The following is a 22,834-nucleotide window of genomic DNA, read 5'->3' on the forward strand; positions in this document are numbered from 1 at the left end:
AATTTTCCAAACGGCCGCCGTTACCATGGAAACAGCCAAAATGCCAAAATTTTCAAAATACTCAAAATGGTATAAAGAATTACTATAATGTTAACTGGTATGTTTAGATGCGACTTTCGACTTTAGAATGCTCAAAATGGTTGCTGTCACACTGGCAATGGAGAGACGAGGGTGCCATCCGTTATTGCTAGCAATTACAAATCTAGTTTATGATTTGTGTTTTAATTATTTAGATGTTGTCCAATGTGAACCCTGTATTGAATTGCTCCTGATTACAAAAGCATTTTACCAAGCTAAATTTAGTAGTGTTACTTAGAAATAGTACAACTATTGAAACAAATAATGGCAGATTTCTGGATAGAGGGAAAGCAGAACATGTGTTATTTCTGTGTGTCAATTTTGTACAAAGGAATCCAAATCATGGTCTGTCCATTAATCTCTGATTTATATTTATAGCTAGAATATACAGGTACATGTGCCGGGACCAATTCGGGACGTAATCAGTTGTTTAAAGACAGTATTATCTCATATATAGGGAACTGTTCCGTGACAATAACCTTATTATATCAGTATGGCCATTCTGACTTGCTATGTCCAAAGGACTGAATCCATTATTGTCACGTTGATCAACTTTAGGATTCGCCTCTAACAATAACTTTACTATTTCAGTATATCCGTCTTTACTTGCCATGTGAAGAGGACTGCATCCATCCTTGTCGCAAAGATCAACGTTAGAATTCCTCTCTAACAGTAACTTTACTATATCAGTATGTCCTTCTTTACTTGCCATGTGAAGAGGACTACATCCATCCTTGTCACAAAGATCAACGTTAGGATTCCTCTCTAACAGTAACTTTACTATATCAGTTTGTCCTTCCTGACTTGCTATGTACAGAGGACTACAACCGTTACTGTCACATATATCAACATTAGGATTCCTCTCTAGCAGTAACTTTACTATATCAGTATGTCCATCCTGACTTGCCATACTTAGGGGACTACGGCCATGATGGTCCCATTGATCAATGTTAGGATTTCTCTCTAACAACAACTTCACTATGTCAGTATGACCTTGCTGACTTGCCATGAACAGTCCAGTAACCCCATCATCTCGACATTGATTCACATCCACATCATTTTGTAACATCCACTGTAACATATCAGTATAACCATCAAAACAAGTCAGTATCAGCGGAGTAGAACCTGAATCGTGGTGCTCTTTTGGTAATACTGTATCACTGGTTTTGGCTAAAGTTTTTTGCTGTGATTTGTCCAGTTCTTTTAAGTGCTGTAAAAGATGTTGTCTAAATAATAGTACTTTCATATTGTTGTTAAGGAACGAAACCCTCACTTTTCCAGTTGACCAGTCCTTTATAAATCTGTTTAAGTATGTTTCCAAAAAAGCGTCAGGTATTTCGATAATGAACTCTATGTTACTGTTCTTGTCATCCTGTGATTGTTTCCATATAAAACGTTCATGTACCAAATCACTATCACCATGGTCTATTAAACATTCAATCATTTTCTGACCAAAGTAATGAGCAAGGAAATCAAACAATTTGTCATGTAAAGTTCTATATATACCATCCTGATAATGTACAAATGTACCTTCTAGAGTGAGAAGGGCCTCTTTAAGTTTTGCCTTGGAAGTACCTCTGTTTAATCCACAAGCATCACATGTAGCTTTGATAATATGTCGTTGCTCACGTGTTACTGTACCCTGAATCCATTTGTCTTTCAGTTGATTATTAAAGAGAACTACTAAAGCTAGACTGCAGATTTTATAGTTCCCTTCATCTCCAAGCCTACTCAAACAGTCTAGTTCATTTTGATAGACGAAAAATGGATTTTTGAAAAATTCCTTAACATCTCCATGTTTTTCCCAATGATATAAAGAGCACAAAAGTGGAAAGAATTCATTATTTTGTGATAATTTATCAATTTCGTCCAAGCTTGAATCAATATAAATGCTTGCCATACTATCTTTTTCTTCAGCTGTAAGACATAACTTATCTGACATTAAATTGCATTCACATGATTTAAAAGGTACTAATATATTAAACTTGTCATCTTTATAAACTTGTGATCTACAACATACAATAATTTTACAAAATTTGTTTGCAATAATAGTGTAAATTACAGGTAACAGTTGTTGCCAGATTTCTATATGCTGTTGGTTTGCTGTGAAATTTCCACAAATATCATCTATGATGAAGACTGTCTGTTTGCCAGGTTGATAATAATCTCTGATATCATCTGGCGTTCTCACAGGTATTATTTGGTACCCTTCCTTCTTTAACACAAGTGCTGTGTGCCTGGCAATAAACGATTTTCCTACTCCTGATGGGGCCGTTAATGTCAAGCAACTGTTGTCCTGTAAATATTCCATGACATACTTACTGGCATTAGTAGACACGAACATCTTATCTTTGTTTTTCCAGTCTTCTATTTGAATGTTTATCTGATCTGAAAAACAAAAACATATGTAGCTATCAAATATAGAGCAATGCTTATATATATTAATTTTGGTTTTGTTTTGGTATTCGTCTACCGTAACAAGAGAACTTGCTTTACGATATTAATCAAGGTTCGACCTTATTTTCTTAATACAATAGTGTATGCTTCTTTTCAAAATTGTATTTAAAATATTTTTTTCGGTTGTTCTCGTCCGAACCACTTTCTTAACGTTGTGTTTGTGGAATTTAGTTATCCGCAAAATGAAAAAAAGTAAAAGAACTAAGATAACGAACTCTAAAGAAAATAGAAAACGGATAGTCTCTCATCAAATGATAAAATCCAAAGCAGAAACACATCTAACAAATGGACAAAAAACTTCATATTTTTTTACTTTTCAATTTAAAATCAGTTTTGATTTTTATTTAGTAAGAATTCTACAAATTGATTATAAAATGTTTTCACTAGTGATTATTTGTTGGAGGTACGTATAAATACCCTGTCACGTGTACTCTGTGTTTTCTTAGATATAGTTCTTTGTATTGATCTGATGAGCATTAATGAAAGAAGGTTTCGGAATAGGGTTTTAAACATATATATACTCTCGATTATTTTGGGAGCAGGTAACAAGTCAAGGTCAATTAACACCCTAGAACACAAAATAAACCCACAAAATATTCGTTAAAATGATACCTGTAAGACTAATATAAATCTGAAAAATGTCCGGGTTAAATAACTACCGGCCGACCGTCATAGAAAGATGATAAGGTATGACTAAAGTGTCATCTGGCATGGAGACTGTCAAAATTGGTCAAGATAAATTTTAATTAAATCTAATAAAATAGGCATCAAGTTTTGGTTGAAAATTGTTTCATTGGCAGTCATACCACAACTTATTATTTGTATATTAACTATAAGAAGGTCCGTTATGGTGTCATATTTCACATACGCACATAGGCACAAGCATGCGAAAAGTAAAAAGACTAGAAGATGTGATATTATTGCAAATGAAAAAAGTTTCCACAAGGAAACAAACAAGTGAAGTTACAACTGTTTGACGGATAGAGAAATCAAACATTAAGGTTTCACCTTGTTTCCATTGTCCGACAGACTCGGACACCGAAATACCTTCATGTCAAGTTACACGTGTTATATAAATATCAACACACACATAAGGACCAACTTCAGTAACACATGCAAGAAATGATTCAAATAAAAATATGGATGATATAATGACAAAATGATATAAGTCAAACAGGCAAATACACATGATATTGTTTCTTTGAAAAAAAACCTGTACCCTGGCATACAGATAACACAAATATACAGTTGAAGGATATATGTCAGACAGGCATACACACATAATTATAATTAAGTTAAGTAACACTTAGAACTTGTTTGGCTTTATAAATATTTTGATTTGAGCGTCACTGATGAGTCTTATGTAGACGAAACGCGCGTCTGGCGTACTAAATTATAATCCTGGTACCTTTGATAACTATTTACACCACTGAGTCGATGCCACTGCTGGTAGACGTTTCGTCCCCGAGGGTATCACCAGCCCAGTAGTCAACACTTCGGTGTTGACATGAATATCAATAATGTGGTCATTTTTATAAATTTCCTGTTTACAAAACATTGAATTTTTCGAAAAACTAAGGATTTTCTTATCCCAGGCATAGATTACCTTAGCCGTATTTGGCACAACTTTTTGGAATTTTGAATCCTCAATGCTCTTCAACTTTGTACTTGTTTGGCTTGATAAATATTTTGATTTGAGCGTCACTGATGAGTCTTATGTAGACGAAACGCGTGTCTGGCGTACTTAATTATAATCCTGGTACCTTTGATAACTAATTAGAAGGATGATAGAAAAAAAGTATGGTCTATGTTAGTTGTCAAACAGGAATGAGAACACAAAAAGGCATAATAAAAAAGGGAATAGACAGTATCAAGTAACTATCAAAAGTTGTTCAAGTTAAGGGATGAATGCCAGACATAAATATACAGATAATTGAAAATTGTCAGAAAAAACATAGGTCAGATACCATTGTCTGTCAGGCATACATTGGTAGAAAATAAGATCAATGTCATTTTCAAAGTACTACACAGATAGGCTTTATTTGTAAATTGGCATTGCAAAAGGTCAAGTTTTTCTCTAACTGTTTATGACGTCTTTACACAAAAACTTTTGAATGTTGGATGTGTACGGGTTGATAGTTTAGTCTTAGATGCATGATTTTTTTTATAAGTTGTGAGTGGCTTGGAACTAGCTGTCAGATAACTGCAAGTACTCTCAGATCTGTTCATAGTGTCTATTTATTGTCGGGATATACAAGTACCCGGCCACGTCCACTTGTATTTTTATCCATCTGATGAGTTAAGCCTTTTTCAACTGGTTTTTATAGTTCGTTCTAATGTTGTACTGTTATACCACTGTCTCAGGTTAGGGGGAGGGTTTGGATCCCGCATTTATTGTGTAAGTGCCTGTCCCAAGTCAGGAGCCTGTAATTCAGTTGTTGTCGTTTGGTTTTTTTTTTGTTACATATTTGTTCTTCGTTAATTTAGGCCGTTAGTTTTCTCGTTTGAATTGTTTAACATTTTCATATCGGGGCCTTTTATAGCTGACTATGCGGTATTGGCTTTGCTCATTGTTAAAGGCCGTACGTTGGCCTATAGTTGTTAATGTCTGTGTCAATTTGGTCTCTTGTGGACAGTTGTCTCATTGGCAATCATACCACACCTTCTTTTTTTATATTTTGCAGCAAATATAGAAAAGGTCGAAAGAAAATCTGTTGAACAAGCTTACACATTAAAATGGTCAAAGTCAATAACCATGCGTCCTTCATAGACATAGACAGACAAATAAATTTTAAGTCAAGTGACATATCTTAGTGAGGCATTTAGAAAATAAATAATAAGACACAAGCATAGTGACACTACATAGAAAGGCAGAGTATTACACAGAAAAAAAGGTTAGGTCAAGTGATCCCTGTTAGACAGAAATATTCACTTTAAAATGACACTGACAACAAATGTGACAAATTACTTCTTCCATTAAATGCAATGGGATATCTAGATATGTTGAGGATAAATTCCCCTGCAAACAACTTCCTGTTTTCTAATGAGAAGATCGATGGTGGTGATATTCATGTCATTACAAGTGACGATTTGTCTGAAATTTCAAATATTTACACCAAGCGTGCATGGAATAGACAAAAACCACAAAAACTAGACTCACTGTTCTCTCCTAAGGGGTAAACGTTATAGTTCCAATTCCGTCCATTGATTGGGACCCTGTCGACGAGAGAAAAATAAATGGTGTGGTGTTGAATATGAATTAGCATAGCGGCTGTATAATTAGAACTAAAGTTAGACAACTAAAGGGATACTTTTTAGTAGAAACCAAATTCTTATGTGTGCAATTGCAACTTAAAATGTGTCTATAAGTCCCATTGAATGATATGAATGTGACAGAGATAGAGCGTAATATATCATTGAGTTGAGGGCAAGGTTTAGTGCATTATCAGTTGCAGAAAGGCAGTTATAATTCTGGTAGGTGTATATGTAGAAGAATGAGTTAAGTGCAACTCAAGGGGTCACATGTCTCTGTCTTGTAGCTACAAGTAAAAAAACAAAAAAACATGGTTTCAAAAATATGTGAAAATGTAGTGTTTGTTGCATGCAGTAAACTATGCAACTTCTTTTGCATTTGATTATCGTTCTTTATTATGTAATAAATTTCAAACCATAATCCTTTTTTTCTAATTTCATTTTCAAATTTTGTACAGGTTAAACCCATTCATGTTATACCATGTAGAAATTATTGCTTAAAAGTAATAATTTCTACATGTTATAACATGAATGAGGTACTCTTGTTCATGTTATAACTTTGATATTTGTATTGTACAAACTATAACAATTTTTTACATGTTATAACATGTACGAAATCACAACTTGTGCACACCCTGTTGATTGCCATTGATGATTGCAAAATAAATTGATCACAAGGTATAACAAAATTCTATATTGATTTAATAACAAGTAGAAAACAATAAACTTGCGGCAAAGATGATAAACCACAACATGAGGTGCTATTTTTTTACACAATATCCGGATTTCGACAATTAATGTCTCTTCAGTGAAAAGCTGAATCGAAACGATATTTGGAAGGCCATATAGTCGACCTCAATTTTGGATAGACAATGGAATTTTAAGGAGTCGAAATAGGATAAACGGATCATTAAAACCCGAAGGAAAAAAAAAGTACAACCTCAAAAGAAAAACATTTAAACACAAGTCTAAATTGAAAGTTCAAATCTATGATTGCGTTGGATAAACACCAAAATTATTATATGTGAGCAGGCAAAACAAATTTCATGGTACAGCACAAACAACATTTTTAAAAAGATCAAGTGAAAAGTTTATTTTTAACAAAACGCATTGACTAGCAGGTCGAAAAACGGATGTTCTTTATCCCATTGACGATAGTTAAATGAACGAATCACCAGATGCAACACGATGGTTCTTTATTAATAATTTAATTGCAAATAGAAAAATAAAAGACTTGCAGAAAATATGGTATACCTCAAACAAAAAATACAAAATGTAGTACTCTATATCTTCATTTCGACACTAATGTCTGTTCAGTGATGTTGGGCATCGAAACAGTTTTTGGAAGGCAATAAAATTTACCTTTTGATTTTGCAGAAGTCGAAATAAGATGAGCGGATAATATTAACCCGAAGGCTCATATAAAATAAGCTCACACGAAAAAATATAAAAAGTTTAAATTGAAAACAACGCTGAAAGATATGATTGCGTTGGATAAAATCCACAATTTTTATACTGGTGCATGCCAAAAAAATTTCGCGGTAGAGGGGTCTAAATACAGCTAGCACAAACAACATATTCCAAAAGACCAATAAAGTGAATAAGTGTATTTGGCAAACAGGTCGAACAATGGATGTTCTTAAACCCTGCTGACTGCCATTAGCGATTGGCAAATAAACGGATCACCAGATGTTTCAACGTTTTTGTTCTTAATCTTCAAACATGTTCAAAGATTGGGGGTTCTTATTGTTATGTTAATTTATCACAGGCTGTCAAAAATACATAAATTAATAAAATACCTCTTATATGCCTTGGAATCAGTGTTTCCTGATCAAATTCTAATTCTTTTTGTTCCTCTTTTTCTGTAATAAGAAAACTTATAATAATAATAAAAAATTCTTATACAAAAAAAGCAATGATACGAAATTAACAAGAATCATGCAAGACAAACATTAACTCGTCTAAACATCAACCCAACAATGTTAGATCTGTAATTTTGCTCTCGCAAATTTTTTTTTCTTCCCTCGCCGGGATTCGAACCCATGCTACTGTGATATCGTGACACCAAATCGCCTGCACTGCAGCCGTCCCGCTAGACCACATGACCACCTGGGCTCTACAATAATAAAGCTTTCAGCGGCCGTGTGTTACCTTTCCTCGTCAGTTTTAATCTAGCGGCGTACTACAGTACATGATATATAAGGCATGGAGATGTTATTGTTACATAAGTATAATGAGTTGCGCTGCTATCAAACTATTTTGAATCAGAAGTTCGAAAGTCGAAGATCACTGAAAACCAACATTTTTAATGTTTCGAATATGAAGTAAATTTCTAATGGCGAACCCTAGTTTTGGTGGGGGTTCGTTTTGTTTATTCTTTAGTTTTCTATGTTGTGTCAGGTGTACTATTGTTTGTCTGTTTATCCTTTTCATTTTTAGCCACGGCGTTAACAGTTTGTTTTAGATTTATGAGTTTGACTGTCCCTTTGGTATCTTTCGTCAATTGCGTAACGACATACGATACAATTTAATACAGGGGATGTAATGAACGTAATTAACAACTGTACAGTACATACGTAACTCTTCATAAGGTATGACCCTTCTAGTTGTCACTTCAATAAAAAGACAACACGTCCCTCTTTTGAAACCCGTAAGTAATTCAAATGAATTAAAGCATTTTTTGTAATTAACAGACATAAGCCGTTCAACGCTCAATGTTGGTTTAAAGATCTTTTTATTTAAGGAACATGTATGGGTTGTTAAAACAAGAGAACCCTTCAATAACTCTACTAAGTCAGGTTATGACAGGTGTTTTTTATTAGCTTTATGCTGTTTGAGCTTTTGAGTTTGTTATGATGTCTTAAATCTCATGTGTAGGAAAATTACTTACGTCGCTAAATAGGAAAATGTGGAATTATTAACGTTGAGAGAAACATCAAAATATATGTTATAGAGTATGTCAGTCAAAGATCAAATGTATTGAGACTGCGACGTTATGTTTGTTTTTTCACTTGTATTTCTGCTTTTATGGCGAGAGTAAAATAGGTGTTTTTCAATTCTCGTCTTTTATATAGATTAGACCGATGATTTTCTTGTTTGCATTGTTTTACAAAAGTCATACTTTACCCTTTAAGGGTTTAATTTTGAAAATTAAGATTTGGATGAAGAGTTGTTTCTATGGCACTCATACCACATCTTCTTTTAGTAATGAATCATTACTGTAGTATTATAGAATACTTTTTTATTAGTACGACTAAATATTATCAAAACTTATTTATTGATACTAGAAATTAAATTTATCATTTGATATATATATCAAAACAAACCCCAGAGCTTTATTTTCGAAATGATCTGTAATTTAAAAAAAAAAAAACATGATAATAATTACAACCAACCTTCCAGTTTTTGAACCACACTCCACACTACAAAAAAAAAGAAGACATGCGTACACTATAAACATCAAAATAATATACAATTGAAACACAATTCATTATTTTTTGTGCTGTTTTGGTTATCTAATTGTTATGGTATTGGAAAATCATCAACTGTTCTGAGTAAAGTGTGTTGTCTACACTTTTTTTCTAAAATAAACAGATTAAAACTTGCTTTCGTAGTCTTTGACAAATTCATAGTATAATGTTTTCCTAGTCAATAATCATTGGTATGTGTAAATTATAATGTTTTTGACTCCAATACATAACTGAATCGCTATAGACTATTTACCCATCCATCAATCCACTGAAAGATCAATTTACTTAATTACAATGTTTTAAATAAGCCAACCAAGCGCATATAACGTTTCTTCCTACAAACATACTAAAATCGATTTTTGTTATAGTCACCACGGGTCCTTCTCTCCGATCTTACATTCTGTAACTAAAATTCCGCCTACCTTAAACATAGTTGACTATCGATGATTTAGGTTAAGTTTTGTGGTCAGATTGAACTTACAGTGGTAGAGTTATATACATCCTTATCTTTCAAATGGTTGGGTTTCTGGAGAAAAGTGCATCGGACATACGAAATAGTTAAGATGGTCTTTTGATTGTAGGCAGAACATGTAATAGCATTTTGTCCACAAACTGGTAGGCATCATTAAAATCGGGAGATCTTCATTATATAATCCTTTTTTTTTGGTAAAAATATTCAATTTGACAAAATCTTTCAAATGAGTAGTTTTGCTACCCTGATTTAATTGACATTTTTATTAATTTGTTACTGAAATAGTTTCCTGTCGCAAGTATTCGGGTTCGTGTTGCTCATTAACAAGTTTTCCATTTTTTTCTTTTTTTGGTCTTTTTTCGCCATTGCATCAGTAGTTTGTTTTCGACATTGGAATGCGAATATCCCTTTCTGATCTTCTTTGCAAACTAATATAAATTTAATTTTGAAATAATCATTGTGATAACGGCCTTTTTTTAAAATTTAGATCAAGAAATGTAAATGTTACTGTAGTTAACAAGTTTTGGGAACTCATTCCATATTCGAGTAAACTATAGCTTTTGACTATCAAACAGATATTTGAATCTAATGTCACCCCACCAAATGGCATTTTACATGTCAAAAACATTCCTTCATTGAGTGAACAGATACAAAATAATCATTTTATGCTACATTTAAACTTAAATTTCAATTATTACACGTTTATTTTTGATGCTATAAAAATAACTGCATTACACATAAAAGAGGGACTAAAGATACCAAAGGGACAGTCAAACTCATAAATCGAAAATAAAATGACTAAAAATGAAAAAGACAAACAGACAAACAACTGTACACATGACACAACATAGAAAACTGAAGAATAAGCGACACGAACCCCACCAAAAACTAGGGGTGATCTCAGATGCTCCGGAAGGGTAAGCAAATCCTGCTCCACATGTTGCACCCGTCGTGTTGCTTATGTGATAATAAATCCGGAAACTAGTCTAATTCAGTAGGTCACATTCATGAAAGGGAAGGGGATGTAGTTACGACGTAAGGAACATATACGATATCATTTGTGAAACGGTTATTCCATAACGGTCAATCAGCTCGTGGTGGCGTCCGTAAAATTTACAGAGGACAGTGTTTTGAAAATATTTCAAATAGACGCTACTCATATGTAACTGTTAAAACACACGAATCTGATGTACAATAGTTGTCGTTGGTGTATGCAATTTATACCTGTTTCTTGTTTCTCGTTTTTTATATAGTCTAGATCGTTAGAAGTCTCGTTTGAATGGTTTTACAATAGTAATTTTGGGCCCCATTATAGCTTGTTGTTCGGTGCTAACCAAGGCTCTGTGTTAAAGGCCGTACATTGACCTATAATGGTTTACTGTTATAAATTGTTATTTGGATGGAGAGTTGTCTCATTGGAACTCACAGCACATCTTACCATGTTTCTTAACATACATTTGTTTAAGATTTGAAGGTCCAGAATAGTTTTTTTTCTTTATTGAATTCATCCACCATGCAAGTAATTAGATATAGAAAGATGTAGTGTGAGTGCCAATGAGACAACTCCCCGTCCAAATAACTTTAAAAAAAAAGTAAACCATTATAGGTCAATGTACGGCCTTCAACACGGAGCCTTGGCTTACAGCGAACAACAAGCTATAAAGGGCCCTAAAATTACTAGTGTAAAACCATTCAAACTGGAAAACCAACGGTCTAATCTATGTAAAAAAACGAGAAACGAGAAACACGTATAAATTACATAAACAAATGACAACTACTGTACATCAGATTCCTGACTTAGGACAGGTGCAAACATTAAACGTAAGCATAGTTACTCAGACAGACAAAATAGATAGGTAAATAATCATCAAGTGCTTTCGTTACGATACATCTCAAAAGGATTTCAAATACTGTAAATTAAGAAATAGTGGCAATTAGTATTGAGCATTGTGATCAGAAATTGCGTTCCGTACCGATCATCATGTTGTCTGCATATTGATATTGTAAAATATCAGATGCATGTCCCAATAGTACGATTCTTGTCGAATAAGGGCAGCGAGTTCAAAAAGTTTTTAATTGTGTCAAACAGCTGATATTTTCAACAAGAGGATTTTTCTGACAATCGAATAATTGGTTTATCGGGTTGTGTTTGATAAAATTGAGAATGGAAATTGGGAATGTGTCAAAGAGACAACAACCCGACTATAGAAGAACAATAGAAGAAGGTCACCAACAGGTCTCCAATGTAGCGAGAAATTCCTGCACCCGGAGGCGTCCTTCAGCTAGCTTTTTAACAAATATATACTAGTTCAGTGATAATAAACGCCATACTAAACTCCAAATTGTACACAAGAAACTAAAATTAAAATAAAACAAGACTAACAAAGGCCAGATGCTCCTGACTTGTGACAGGCGCAAAAATGCGGCGGGGTTAAACATGTTTATGAGATCTCAACCCTTCCCCTATACCTCTAGCAAATGTAGAAAAGTAAAGGCATAACAATACGCACATTAAAATTCAGTTCAAGAGAGGTCCGAGTCTGATGTCAGAAGAGGTAACCAAAGAAAATAAACAAAATGACAATAATACATAACTAACAACAGACTACTAGCATTGAGTATTTTTATGATAGAAAACAACTGTTTTTTTTTAAATTTCTAGCAGACTGGAAGATGACATTACAAGTTGAATATATCAACGTTTGCTTATTAATTCATTATGACGTTAATGGTATATCTGGGTCAACGTTACAAAGGCCGGGTAAACATACTGTAAACCAACTTATTTTCGCGAGCGATTTAATTTCGCGACTTTCTCGAGTAGATAAATAACGAGAATATTAATCGTCATGAAAATTGATTTCCTGATCTTACTACATACATTGAATTAGAAAATCGCAAAAATAAATCGCCGCGAAGTGGTCTAGAAAAAGCTGAACGCGACATAAAGTATCCGCGAAAATAAGTTGGTTTACAGTATTTGAATTCACGATGAGTAGATATGAATTTTATTTAGCGTTAAATCGATTGATAAAACAGTGGAACGACCGATAAGATATTTTTAATGGAAGAATCTTCTAAATTTATTTATCATGTTTATTGGATTTAAAATACAAACCAACATCGTATTTTTATTCAGTACTATAATATTTTCTAAGAAGGACATTGTTTTTTAAATTACATACTTGCACTAAATATGAAGATTATTTCTTGGTAAAATTTTACGGCATAAGATTCGCATTTCGTCAAAAACTTATCTTCATTGATGCGCGAAGCCATTATATTTAAAAAAACAAAATCAAAATCTTATAGTCAACACATGAGTGTAAAATTCATAAAGGACACAAGAAATAGCCAAAAAAGAGGACAGGGAACCAGCGCTTTCGATGTTAACAAACTTGGTTGACTAGTTAAGTTTAGGTAGCTATAAAATCATGATTAATCCACTACATAAGAAAATACTTGTACCAAGTCTGGACTACAGCAGTTCTTTTCTTTTTGTTTAATTTGCTTGCTATTTGTGATTTTGCTATTTTATAAGGGTTTTTCCGGTTTGAATTTTCCTTAGAGTTTGGTACTTTTGTTATTTTACTTTTACACATACGAACAAGATATTCATGTTGAAATACTGCAGCACACCATTTTTCATTGAGTTTAGACATATTAAATTATAATTTCTAATTTAGGGAGTATGTTCATTTATCAATCTACTTTTCTTTATATAAAAAATGCATATAAATATATAGAGCATTCTTACTAGTTTCATATCTAATAATCGTCAATTTTTCATATAAGCTTAACCATTTTGATGTTACATTTCATAATAGATAGTATTGTACAAATAATATGTCTTGTCCAAAAAGTAAAAGTTAAATATGTTTCCGTATCCCCCAATACATATTTGATTGTCCTTGTATTCTTTTGAACATTATATTTCATGTTTATCACAGTCAAATTAATGACTTACCGTTAAAAACATGATTGTTACAATTATTTTGATCGTTCCATTTTTATACGTTTTAGTTATGACATTTTGCTTTGTCACTGTCGTTTTTTGGTTTTGCTTCGGAAGTTGAAAATATCGGTTCAAACAGAACAGTGACCAACCTTATGCAGATATTATTGGTGAAATTTACACATTGATATATAAAAAAATAAAAGAATGTATATGTTGCAAATTTGATGTATTAAGATATCGATATACTACAAAACATAAAAGGAAATGAAATAAATACAAACCCTCATCCAAATCTTGCCCTACAAAGTTCAAATGTTTATTAAGTATAAATCTTATCATACAAACAACATATTATTACTATAAATAATTTTTTTAACACCTTTCTGTCAATTTGAATTGGTATCAATTTTGGTTCAATTAACAACCATTATCATGTTCATTAAACAAGTCGAGTACACTTACATTTCAGGCCGGTAACTTTGAATTTAGTAAAAACAAATATATGTATTGTTTTACTGCCTCAGGGCAGATAAATCCTAATATGATGAACATTTTTGCAACCTATAATATTTGCTGTAAATGGTTTAATTTCAGAGCATTGCATAGAAGAGCATAACTGCATTTAATCCCTATGTTATATTTTTAGCCATGTCGGCCATGTTGTTTGGCAGGTGGGGTCATCGGACCCATTTTGTAAACTATATACCCTAGTGATAAATGTGGCCAATTTTGGTTAAAATTTGGTTTAGAAAATTCAGATGAGAATTTTTTTGTAAAAGTTAACAGACGACGACGACGACGGAAGACAGACGACGGACGCCAAGTGATGAGAATGAAAAAAATGATAACACATCTGTTACTCTGACTTTGAAATGCTGTAATTTTCAGGACGAAAACAAGTTAGCGATAAATTCAATAGGTAGGTTTTGTCATAATAGAGGCCATTTTGGGATGATGGTCAAGGAAATTTGGACTGCCAATGGAAAATGAGGGTATATTGGATAGAGACACAAATTTTGCCTTGCAACAGGCCACCTACGGACCCCTGCAAAAGTTGTTGCAAGGGTTCTTAACGTGCAAAGAGCCACTTCGGCAAGCGTTTTACTGCTAGTCGGGAGAAGACCGAGTGACCATATTTCGTTTCCCCAGTCATCCTTGGAGGACAAATCAGACGAATATGTTGACCTTTTACGGAAAGAGTTCTTATTTGCTCTGTAACGTGCTGCATACAGAAGGACTAAGTTAAATGTAATAAACATTTAAATATTAGATTGAAAGCGTTTTGTAGTAGTTGAAGGAATAAAAAAAAGATTGAGGATATCTTGGATGACGAATAACGAACCGAAGGTTGACTTAATATACATGGGAATATTGATTAAAACTTTAGCTTCAAAATAAAAGGTTTGTTCGTTGATTTGCATATTGAATAATCAAATGTAGTTAGTTTGAAATATAAGTGGACAAGAGTAATAAGTATCATTTAGCTATTTAGCAAATCAAAATTAAAGTGGACTGGATTCTATTAGCGTGCATGCGTTCAACAATCAAATAGAATATATGTTTTCAGCAAGCTTTAACATATTATATCCTTGACACCCGACTGTTATTGCTGTTATTCATACAGTTAAGATAGAGATTTCATGGAGCACATTGGAGCCCTATCAGTATTACGCTTTTTGTAACGACATTATCATAATAAAGTATTCACTATGTATAGTAAAGCAAGATCCAAAAAATAAGTTCTTTTATTTTTGTTTTAAATACTCAAAGAAACAAAGAGCAAACTGTTAAATGCGAAATTCCTTTATCGAGCAGGTTTATTCTATATGAATGATATACGAAAACGATGTTATTTTGGCTTAACCTGCATTGACATGTTATTTTTCATTTTAGTATGACATATGCTTAGAAACATTTAGGTGTATAAAAATTATCTAACATTTGTTAACATAGACCATTATCCCCAACTCATTCTTGGCTTTCTTTTAAAATGTGCTTCTTGAAAGGTTAAACCATTGATACCATCATTATTGAAAGTTTGATTTCAATAAAAGCATGTACGGATGAAGGCTCAACTCACGATAGTTCAGTCTTGTATTATTAGCGATGTTCATGTCACCAGTAATAACGTGACCAGTAGGAGTATGATACGATGGTGAAACTAACTGAGTCAATAGGTCAATACAGAGATTCTGCTCACTTTTTTTTTAATTGAGAACTTAAGTCAAAAATGCTTTGTTAAAGTTAAAAGAGTTAAAGCAGGGAATTATGTTCTATTGAACTACAAAAATGTATTAGAGTATGACGAAAACTGCACAAGTTGATGATCTTTCTTGGCAAATTAAACTTTTAGAAATAATGTTTTCCCCGTTCTATTAATTACAATGCAAAACGACCTAAAAAGTTTGTAAATGAATGCAACAGTAGTATATCGCTGTTCGAAAGTCATAATCGATTGAGAGAAAACAAATCCGGGCTACAAACTAAAACTGAGGATGCACATGTAAATGATACATGTAGCTGTACATTTTTATTAATTTGAATCTTGAACTAAAACATAAGTTGTATAAAAAAAAGTTTTGAAAGGATACTGAATATTGGACATTTTGTGGATGTTATAAATATTTCACTACCCCCTATATATATATCAGATGTAAATTGCACACAAGAAGCAAAAATAAACAAACAGTAATTAAACATTGTTTAAAAGTCATAAATTAATAGAATGAACTTGAACATATTTTTCTGATTTGACCTAATGAACGAATAGGCAATAATAGTAACGAACACATGATGTACTTACTTGTATTTCTATTAATCAAAAATGCGATAGTCGTCATGAGACCTGAAATATGAAAACAACAAGCGATAAAAGTAGCAACCTACTAGTAATGGTGTCCTTTAAAAGAGGGACAAAAGATACCAGAGAGACAGTCAAACTCATAGATAGAAATAAATTGACAACGCCAATGCGAAAAATAAAAAGACAAACAAACAAATAATAGTACAGAAGACACAACATAGAAAACTAAAGACAAAGCAACACGAACCAAATAAAATAAAGGCAACAGTAGTATACCGCTGTTCAAAATTCATAAATCGATTGAGAAAAAACAAATCCGGGTTACAAACTAAAACTGAGGGAAACGTATCAAATATAAGAGAACTACGACACAACAGAGACACAACACCGAAATGTAACACATACAGATACGAACTATAATGTAACAATGGCCACTTTCCCTAAAACTGGGGGTGACCTCAGGTACTCCAGAAGGGTAAGCAGATCCTGCTCCACATGTGGCACCCGTCGTGTTTTTGTATGTTATTACAAATCCGGTAAATAGTCGGTATGTCAGATTCGCGAAAAGGGAGGTTATTGTAAGGAAAAAAGGAACATATCCGATATCATCTGTGAAACGGTTATTCCATAACGGTCAACCAACTCGTAAAACGACCGAAGGATGACTTCAACCTGACCACTTGGAGCTCTTGGTTTGATAGCTTCCATATGAGCAGCAACCTTCTATCAAGGAAATCATGATAGGAAAAATAAGCTCTTGAATCCTGCATCAGCTAGGAGATATATACTTTATATGCAGGCGCTGCTAGGGTGTGGATACATAGAATTGTAAAGTTCACAATCGCATGCGTCCGAATTTCATTTCTGGATTAATCTCATTTGTATAATAAACAATTGATAATTTTTGAATTTGAACGAAATTGAAGAGTTTAAATTATCTTATTTTTTTCTCGAAAGTTTCATGCAAAGATTTCTCTCATACATTAATAGATTCTTTGAATGATCATAATTAATACAAAATCGTATGGTAAATTTTCTTTTGACGCTTAAAATGACCAAAATGTGTAAAAGTCTCGCCAGATCGGGAAAATTTATGTAAGCACAATCCCGAATTTAACTATTATGCTATCGAAGACATATGATATAAGTTTTTCTGCGGATTTCGTAATATTCCATAACAAAACTGTTTCAACAATGTTCCGTTTAATCGATTTATTATTCTATTTTGGGAGAATTTACTTGATTAAAAATCAATTTAGCCATATTGATTATTATGGACAACTGAAACTGCTTGTATAAAATAAAGCAAGCTCTTACATTTCCATTATCAGTATATCAAATCATCAATTTTGTCATATAAGGCTCGTATAAATGTAGATGTATGATCGTCTTCAACCTACTACAAAAGGTACAATCAAAATTTTTCGATATAGAGAATCCGTTTATCGCCAAATTGCAAACGAAGATTAATTGCGCATCACTTATTGCGGACATGTCTCAGCATAAATAGGAATCAAAATGTAAATATAAAATCAGTAAAAGATCTATCGAAACAACACCTGATGCAAAAATGAACGAAATGGTAGATGGAAAAAGTCTATACAGAACTAACTGTTTTTTTTTCATCTTGGGTAAATAAGGGAAAATGTTTGTTAAGTAATGACAGAGGTACGGAATGACCAAAGTACGAAATGACTACCCCGTAAATAAGAGTGAATACTGCCCAGTACAAAATTTGATGTTCATATCATCAACGGGAAGTATATTACAAATACTTATATTCCTATTGTTAATTACTCGTTTTTATATTTATAATACTGTGACCTATAGTTGTTAATGTCTTTTTTTAATGATAGTAATTTTAGTCTCTTGTGGACAGTTGTCTTATTGGAAACCATACCACATCATCTTTTTTATAATGTGTTGATGAGATTAATTAAAGTCTGGAGTTTGCATGTCAGTAAATGATAGAAGTCCTTTTGCGAGTTTCTACTGTTACACCTTCTCAAATCAGGGTCAGAATGAATTTTCTGGCATATTTGTTTTTCCCACATTGTCTAGCGGTAGAGGGGGTGGTTGAATTAAAGTAGACATTTTAATCCCGCCACATTTTTTAGTCTATACCAAGCCAATATCGTGCTTCATTTGTGTGATTCGGGGTTCTGTGTAGCATACATTTCACAAAGTTTATGTATCTTATTGTTTAGATGCGGGTTTTTTTCTAGCTGCATTGATGATCTTAGTATGTTGTAGGCTCTTATGGTATGATTGTTGATTTTCTTTACAACATTCCCTGTTTCTATTCTCTATGCTACGTGAGATATCCTGCAGCTATACAGTATCATTGATATAGGTGTATGGATGAGGTCGAAACAATTCGATGACTACTCTTCATGTTCATCAAACACACAAGAAAGATCGAAACGTTTATTAATTCTCAAAGTTTGAAAGGTTTTATAAAAAGAATCTTAATCTAAAATCCCGCGAATTTAGCACGTCAAACGAACGATAAAACTAGATCAATGCTTTTTGCTGTCTTCTGCTCTTTATTCAGGTTGTTGTCTGTTTGACAATTCTTCGTTTCAATTCTCAACTTTATTTATTTTCAAATTGTAAGATACGAAACAATACTTGCCTAAAATCATGAGAACACCAGATGTCAAAGTGACTGCTATACGTGCGTGTGATTGATAAACTGTTCCAGATAAGTCTGCAATATATACATTATATAATAATATAATCAAATCAAATCAAAATCAAATATATGTTATTGTCAATTAAAGACGCCCATTACAGGCAGAATAATCACAAGTTAAATTTGGTACAAATGATTACAAAATGATTATAATTATTTGAATACTAGTACAACTAAATCAATGATTACAATGAAGAGAAAAGACAGACACACTAATGCATATTCATAAAACAATGTATCATGTTTCAAAACAGTGATCCTAAAAAATATAGGAATCTGAATTTAAATATTCTGGTTTTTCCCCTGATTATACAATAAGAAGCTAAAATTACAAATATCTAAATTATGCCTTTGTCTTTTAGACAGTAAAATATATAAATTTACTTACTTTCCAATAGTTGTTGTTATAAACTAAATTGCTCACTTGATTAAAAATGTGACTATCTTCATTGGACATTAGCCAAAAAAAATTTGATTGATAATCTAAATTGTGAAAGTTTTGTAACTTTTGACAATGTTGGAAATAATGGAAACTCTCTCACTTTCCAAAGATGAACATTTTACAAAGATTACAAATTCTATCCATTGCCTGAAGTCCCCTGTATCTATCTCTCTCTACTTCTAGATCATGGTTACTAATTCTGAATTTTGTCATCTGAATTTTTAGATTCCTATTACCTATAGCCAAATAAGATTCAAAATATATATTTCTCGTAAAAATGTATGTAAGTTCTAAGTTTATTTCTAAATGACATATTTTTTCTGTCATCGTTTAAAGAGGAATACCACAACTTATTATACTTTTAATAAGTGATTAGATATTGCACTCGTTTTACTAGCGACAAACTTATAGTTTGTGGGAGAAAATTAGAAGGTGACGAAGGTCACACCCATCAGATACGACCCTATACGGACTGTGTAATTATTTGGCGTCTATACATGTCCTTCATTATTTCAATTAGTCTTAAAATGTGCCATATTCAGTGTAATGTATGTCAGAGTTATGCATTAAAGAAAATACATGTCTGTTTATGTCCAATGAGTTGTAGTCAACAAGAATGTCACAATGAACAGATACATATCTACATGTGTATAGTGGTATACATATAAATTAAAGCTAATAAGTACACATTTTGTTGACAAGCAATATTATATGCAACTAACCTTTTTCAATATCTGGGCATACTGTTATTTGTTTCATCTTATTATCGTCGGTGATTCTGATAATTTTATAAAAATAAAAATTGATTAAATATTTTAATGTACATAACTTATAACGTTGTCTTGATGAATTTGTATCTATATCTTCTGTTTGAATGTGACATGTATTGCTTATTTAACGCGTCATAGCTTGATGCGACGATTTAATACATATCAGAATAAAACTGGCATATTGATGACAGAGAAAATCATGTAAATGTATTCTTGCTTTATCTTGCATTTTTAGGTTGATTTTTTTTTTTATTAAAATCATAAAAAACTTAATCTTTCTTAATGATAAGTTGTTGGACCTATTAATAAGCAGAAACATGTTATCAGCTTCTCAAGTACGCTTATTATAGAACTTTGTTTCTTAGAACAACAACACATACTACATATAAGGTAGGATCTGCTGGCAGGTGTTCCTGACATCACTCACGGCTTTTTTGTGTGTTTCTTCTGATGTGTTTGAGATTTTGATTTTCTCCTTTTGATAACGGAATTTCCGTTTTAAATAATCTCGGAGTTCGGTATTTTTGTTATTAACTTTTTTAGATTACTCAGAAAATAGAGTACAAGGTAGAGAGTATTTTTTCGTCGTTATTTTATTCGCAACATTGTGTTGTCGATTGCTCTCGACATATGCCTATAGTGGTGCTTGTCCTTGTTTCCTACGTTCTTATTATATCTTGCATATACCCGTCAGCAAAAACGAAATCCTAATGTTTATATGGAAGCCTATTCAATGAAATAATCTGCACGATTGATCTGCGTAAAAAATTGTGTTTAATTGGGCTCTTTTTGATTAATCATAAGTTTTGCTTGTATTGTTTTGTGGTGATCTGTAGTCTTTTCGATGTGCTATTTTTAGGTATGGTTAGCATTTAATTGAGTTTACAACTTTTGGGAAATTTGAATCCTCAATGCTCTTCAACATCATACTTGTTTGGCTTTATATCTATTTTGATATGTGCGTCACTGATAACTTTTATGTAGACGAAAAGCACGTCTAGTGTACCAAATTGTAATCCTGGTACCTTTCATAACTATTTTGGTTTACTTGAACCCTTTGTACTTTTTGCTTTCTTAATTGTTCAAACTAGAGACACCCTGACATCAATTGGATATTTGATCCAGATGATTACAAAAATCGACAAGAAAGCATTCAGCATCCTTCATGTACGTGTACTAAAACAGAAAATATCAGTTTCGGTGAAACAACTTAAAATGTTCTGAGTTGTTCGATTGTGATTGAAATATCATACTTATCATGTGTATATAGTAAATTAGTTCGTCTTAGTTTTTAGCAAATCAAATTTTGTTTAACAAAAATGTAATTAATATGTGATTGCTAATGTTTTACAAGACATTGGCTAAGTTGAAAGTTCACAATCTTCAGCAAATATCAGGAATAATTCGAAATTATCTGGCAGGTGCTAGAGAAATTGACTCACGAATGCTAAATTCAGTCAAAGGGATTTTCACTCATCAAAAATGTAAATTAAATTGAAAATCATTAGACATGTTAAAGATACAAATTCTTAAATATTTACTCGTGTACTTTTTAATTTATCATATCTCGATAACTAGATTATCAAATTTTAGTGTCCTTAACAAGGCTTGCACGAAATTAAAATCTGATAAATTTACGATCTCGATTGGATAAATTCGTTAATCTGCTGGTACCAATGTACAAATCAATATAACTATCATGAATTCTTACTTCGGTTGTTTATACTCAGGACAAACATATCGACCAGTCCATTGATGAACGCCAACACAACCATAATCTTTAAGTATAAAAAAAGTATAACTATAGAATAGATTAGCTATGTTACATATGCAAAACGATGTCTGTTTAACGATACAGATAAGTGAAACACTAAAATTCAATCAACACTTACACATGACAAATAATTGGTACCACTCTTGACAGAAAGGGGCAGGAAACCTATTTAACAAAGATTGTACATGACATGAAATTCCGTTGAAAGAGGGATAACTGGTATAAGTTGCAGCAGAATAATCGATCGATATTATCAGCAAACATTGAAATGTATGGAAAGGCAAAAGTAAAATCACAAAAATACTGAACCCAGAGGAAATTCAAATCGAAAAGTCCCTAATCATGGCAAAATCAAAAGACAAAACTCATCAAAAACGAATGGACAACAACTATCATATTCCTGACAAATCGGGGACAAAATTCTTAATTCGTAAATTGTCAATTTGTACCTTGTATCTATGTAATGTCAAAATTCGTAATTCGTAAATTGTCAATGTGTAAGTTGCATCTTTGTAATTTTCAAAATTCTTAACATGTTAATTGTCAATTTGTAACTTGTAACTGTGTGAAATGTCGATGTGTTAAATGTCATTGTTGTATTATGCTAACGATTATTATGATGACATAATTTTGAAATTACAAAAACACAAACTATAAATTGAC

At 32.5% G+C, this 22,834-nt stretch overlaps 1 protein-coding gene across 1 annotated transcript in view; it reads right to left on the minus strand.

Annotated features, from left to right (window-relative positions):
- Positions 1-520: 520 nt before the first annotated feature.
- LOC139526770 (uncharacterized) overlaps positions 521-22,834 on the minus strand; it is a 39,733-nt gene continuing 17,419 nt past the window's right edge. Inside the window, exons 7-11 of the mRNA XM_071321937.1 lie at positions 22,109-22,175; positions 20,350-20,405; positions 19,126-19,200; positions 7,587-7,649; positions 521-2,466 (exon numbers count right to left, since the gene is read on the minus strand). Coding sequence (XP_071178038.1) covers positions 521-2,466; positions 7,587-7,649; positions 19,126-19,200; positions 20,350-20,405; positions 22,109-22,175 — 2,207 coding nt within the window. The remainder of the gene's footprint in view (positions 2,467-7,586; positions 7,650-19,125; positions 19,201-20,349; positions 20,406-22,108; positions 22,176-22,834) is intronic.

This window comes from Mytilus edulis, chromosome 6 (genome assembly GCF_963676685.1).
Source record: "Mytilus edulis chromosome 6, xbMytEdul2.2, whole genome shotgun sequence".
Lineage (NCBI taxonomy): Eukaryota > Metazoa > Mollusca > Bivalvia > Mytilida > Mytilidae > Mytilus > Mytilus edulis.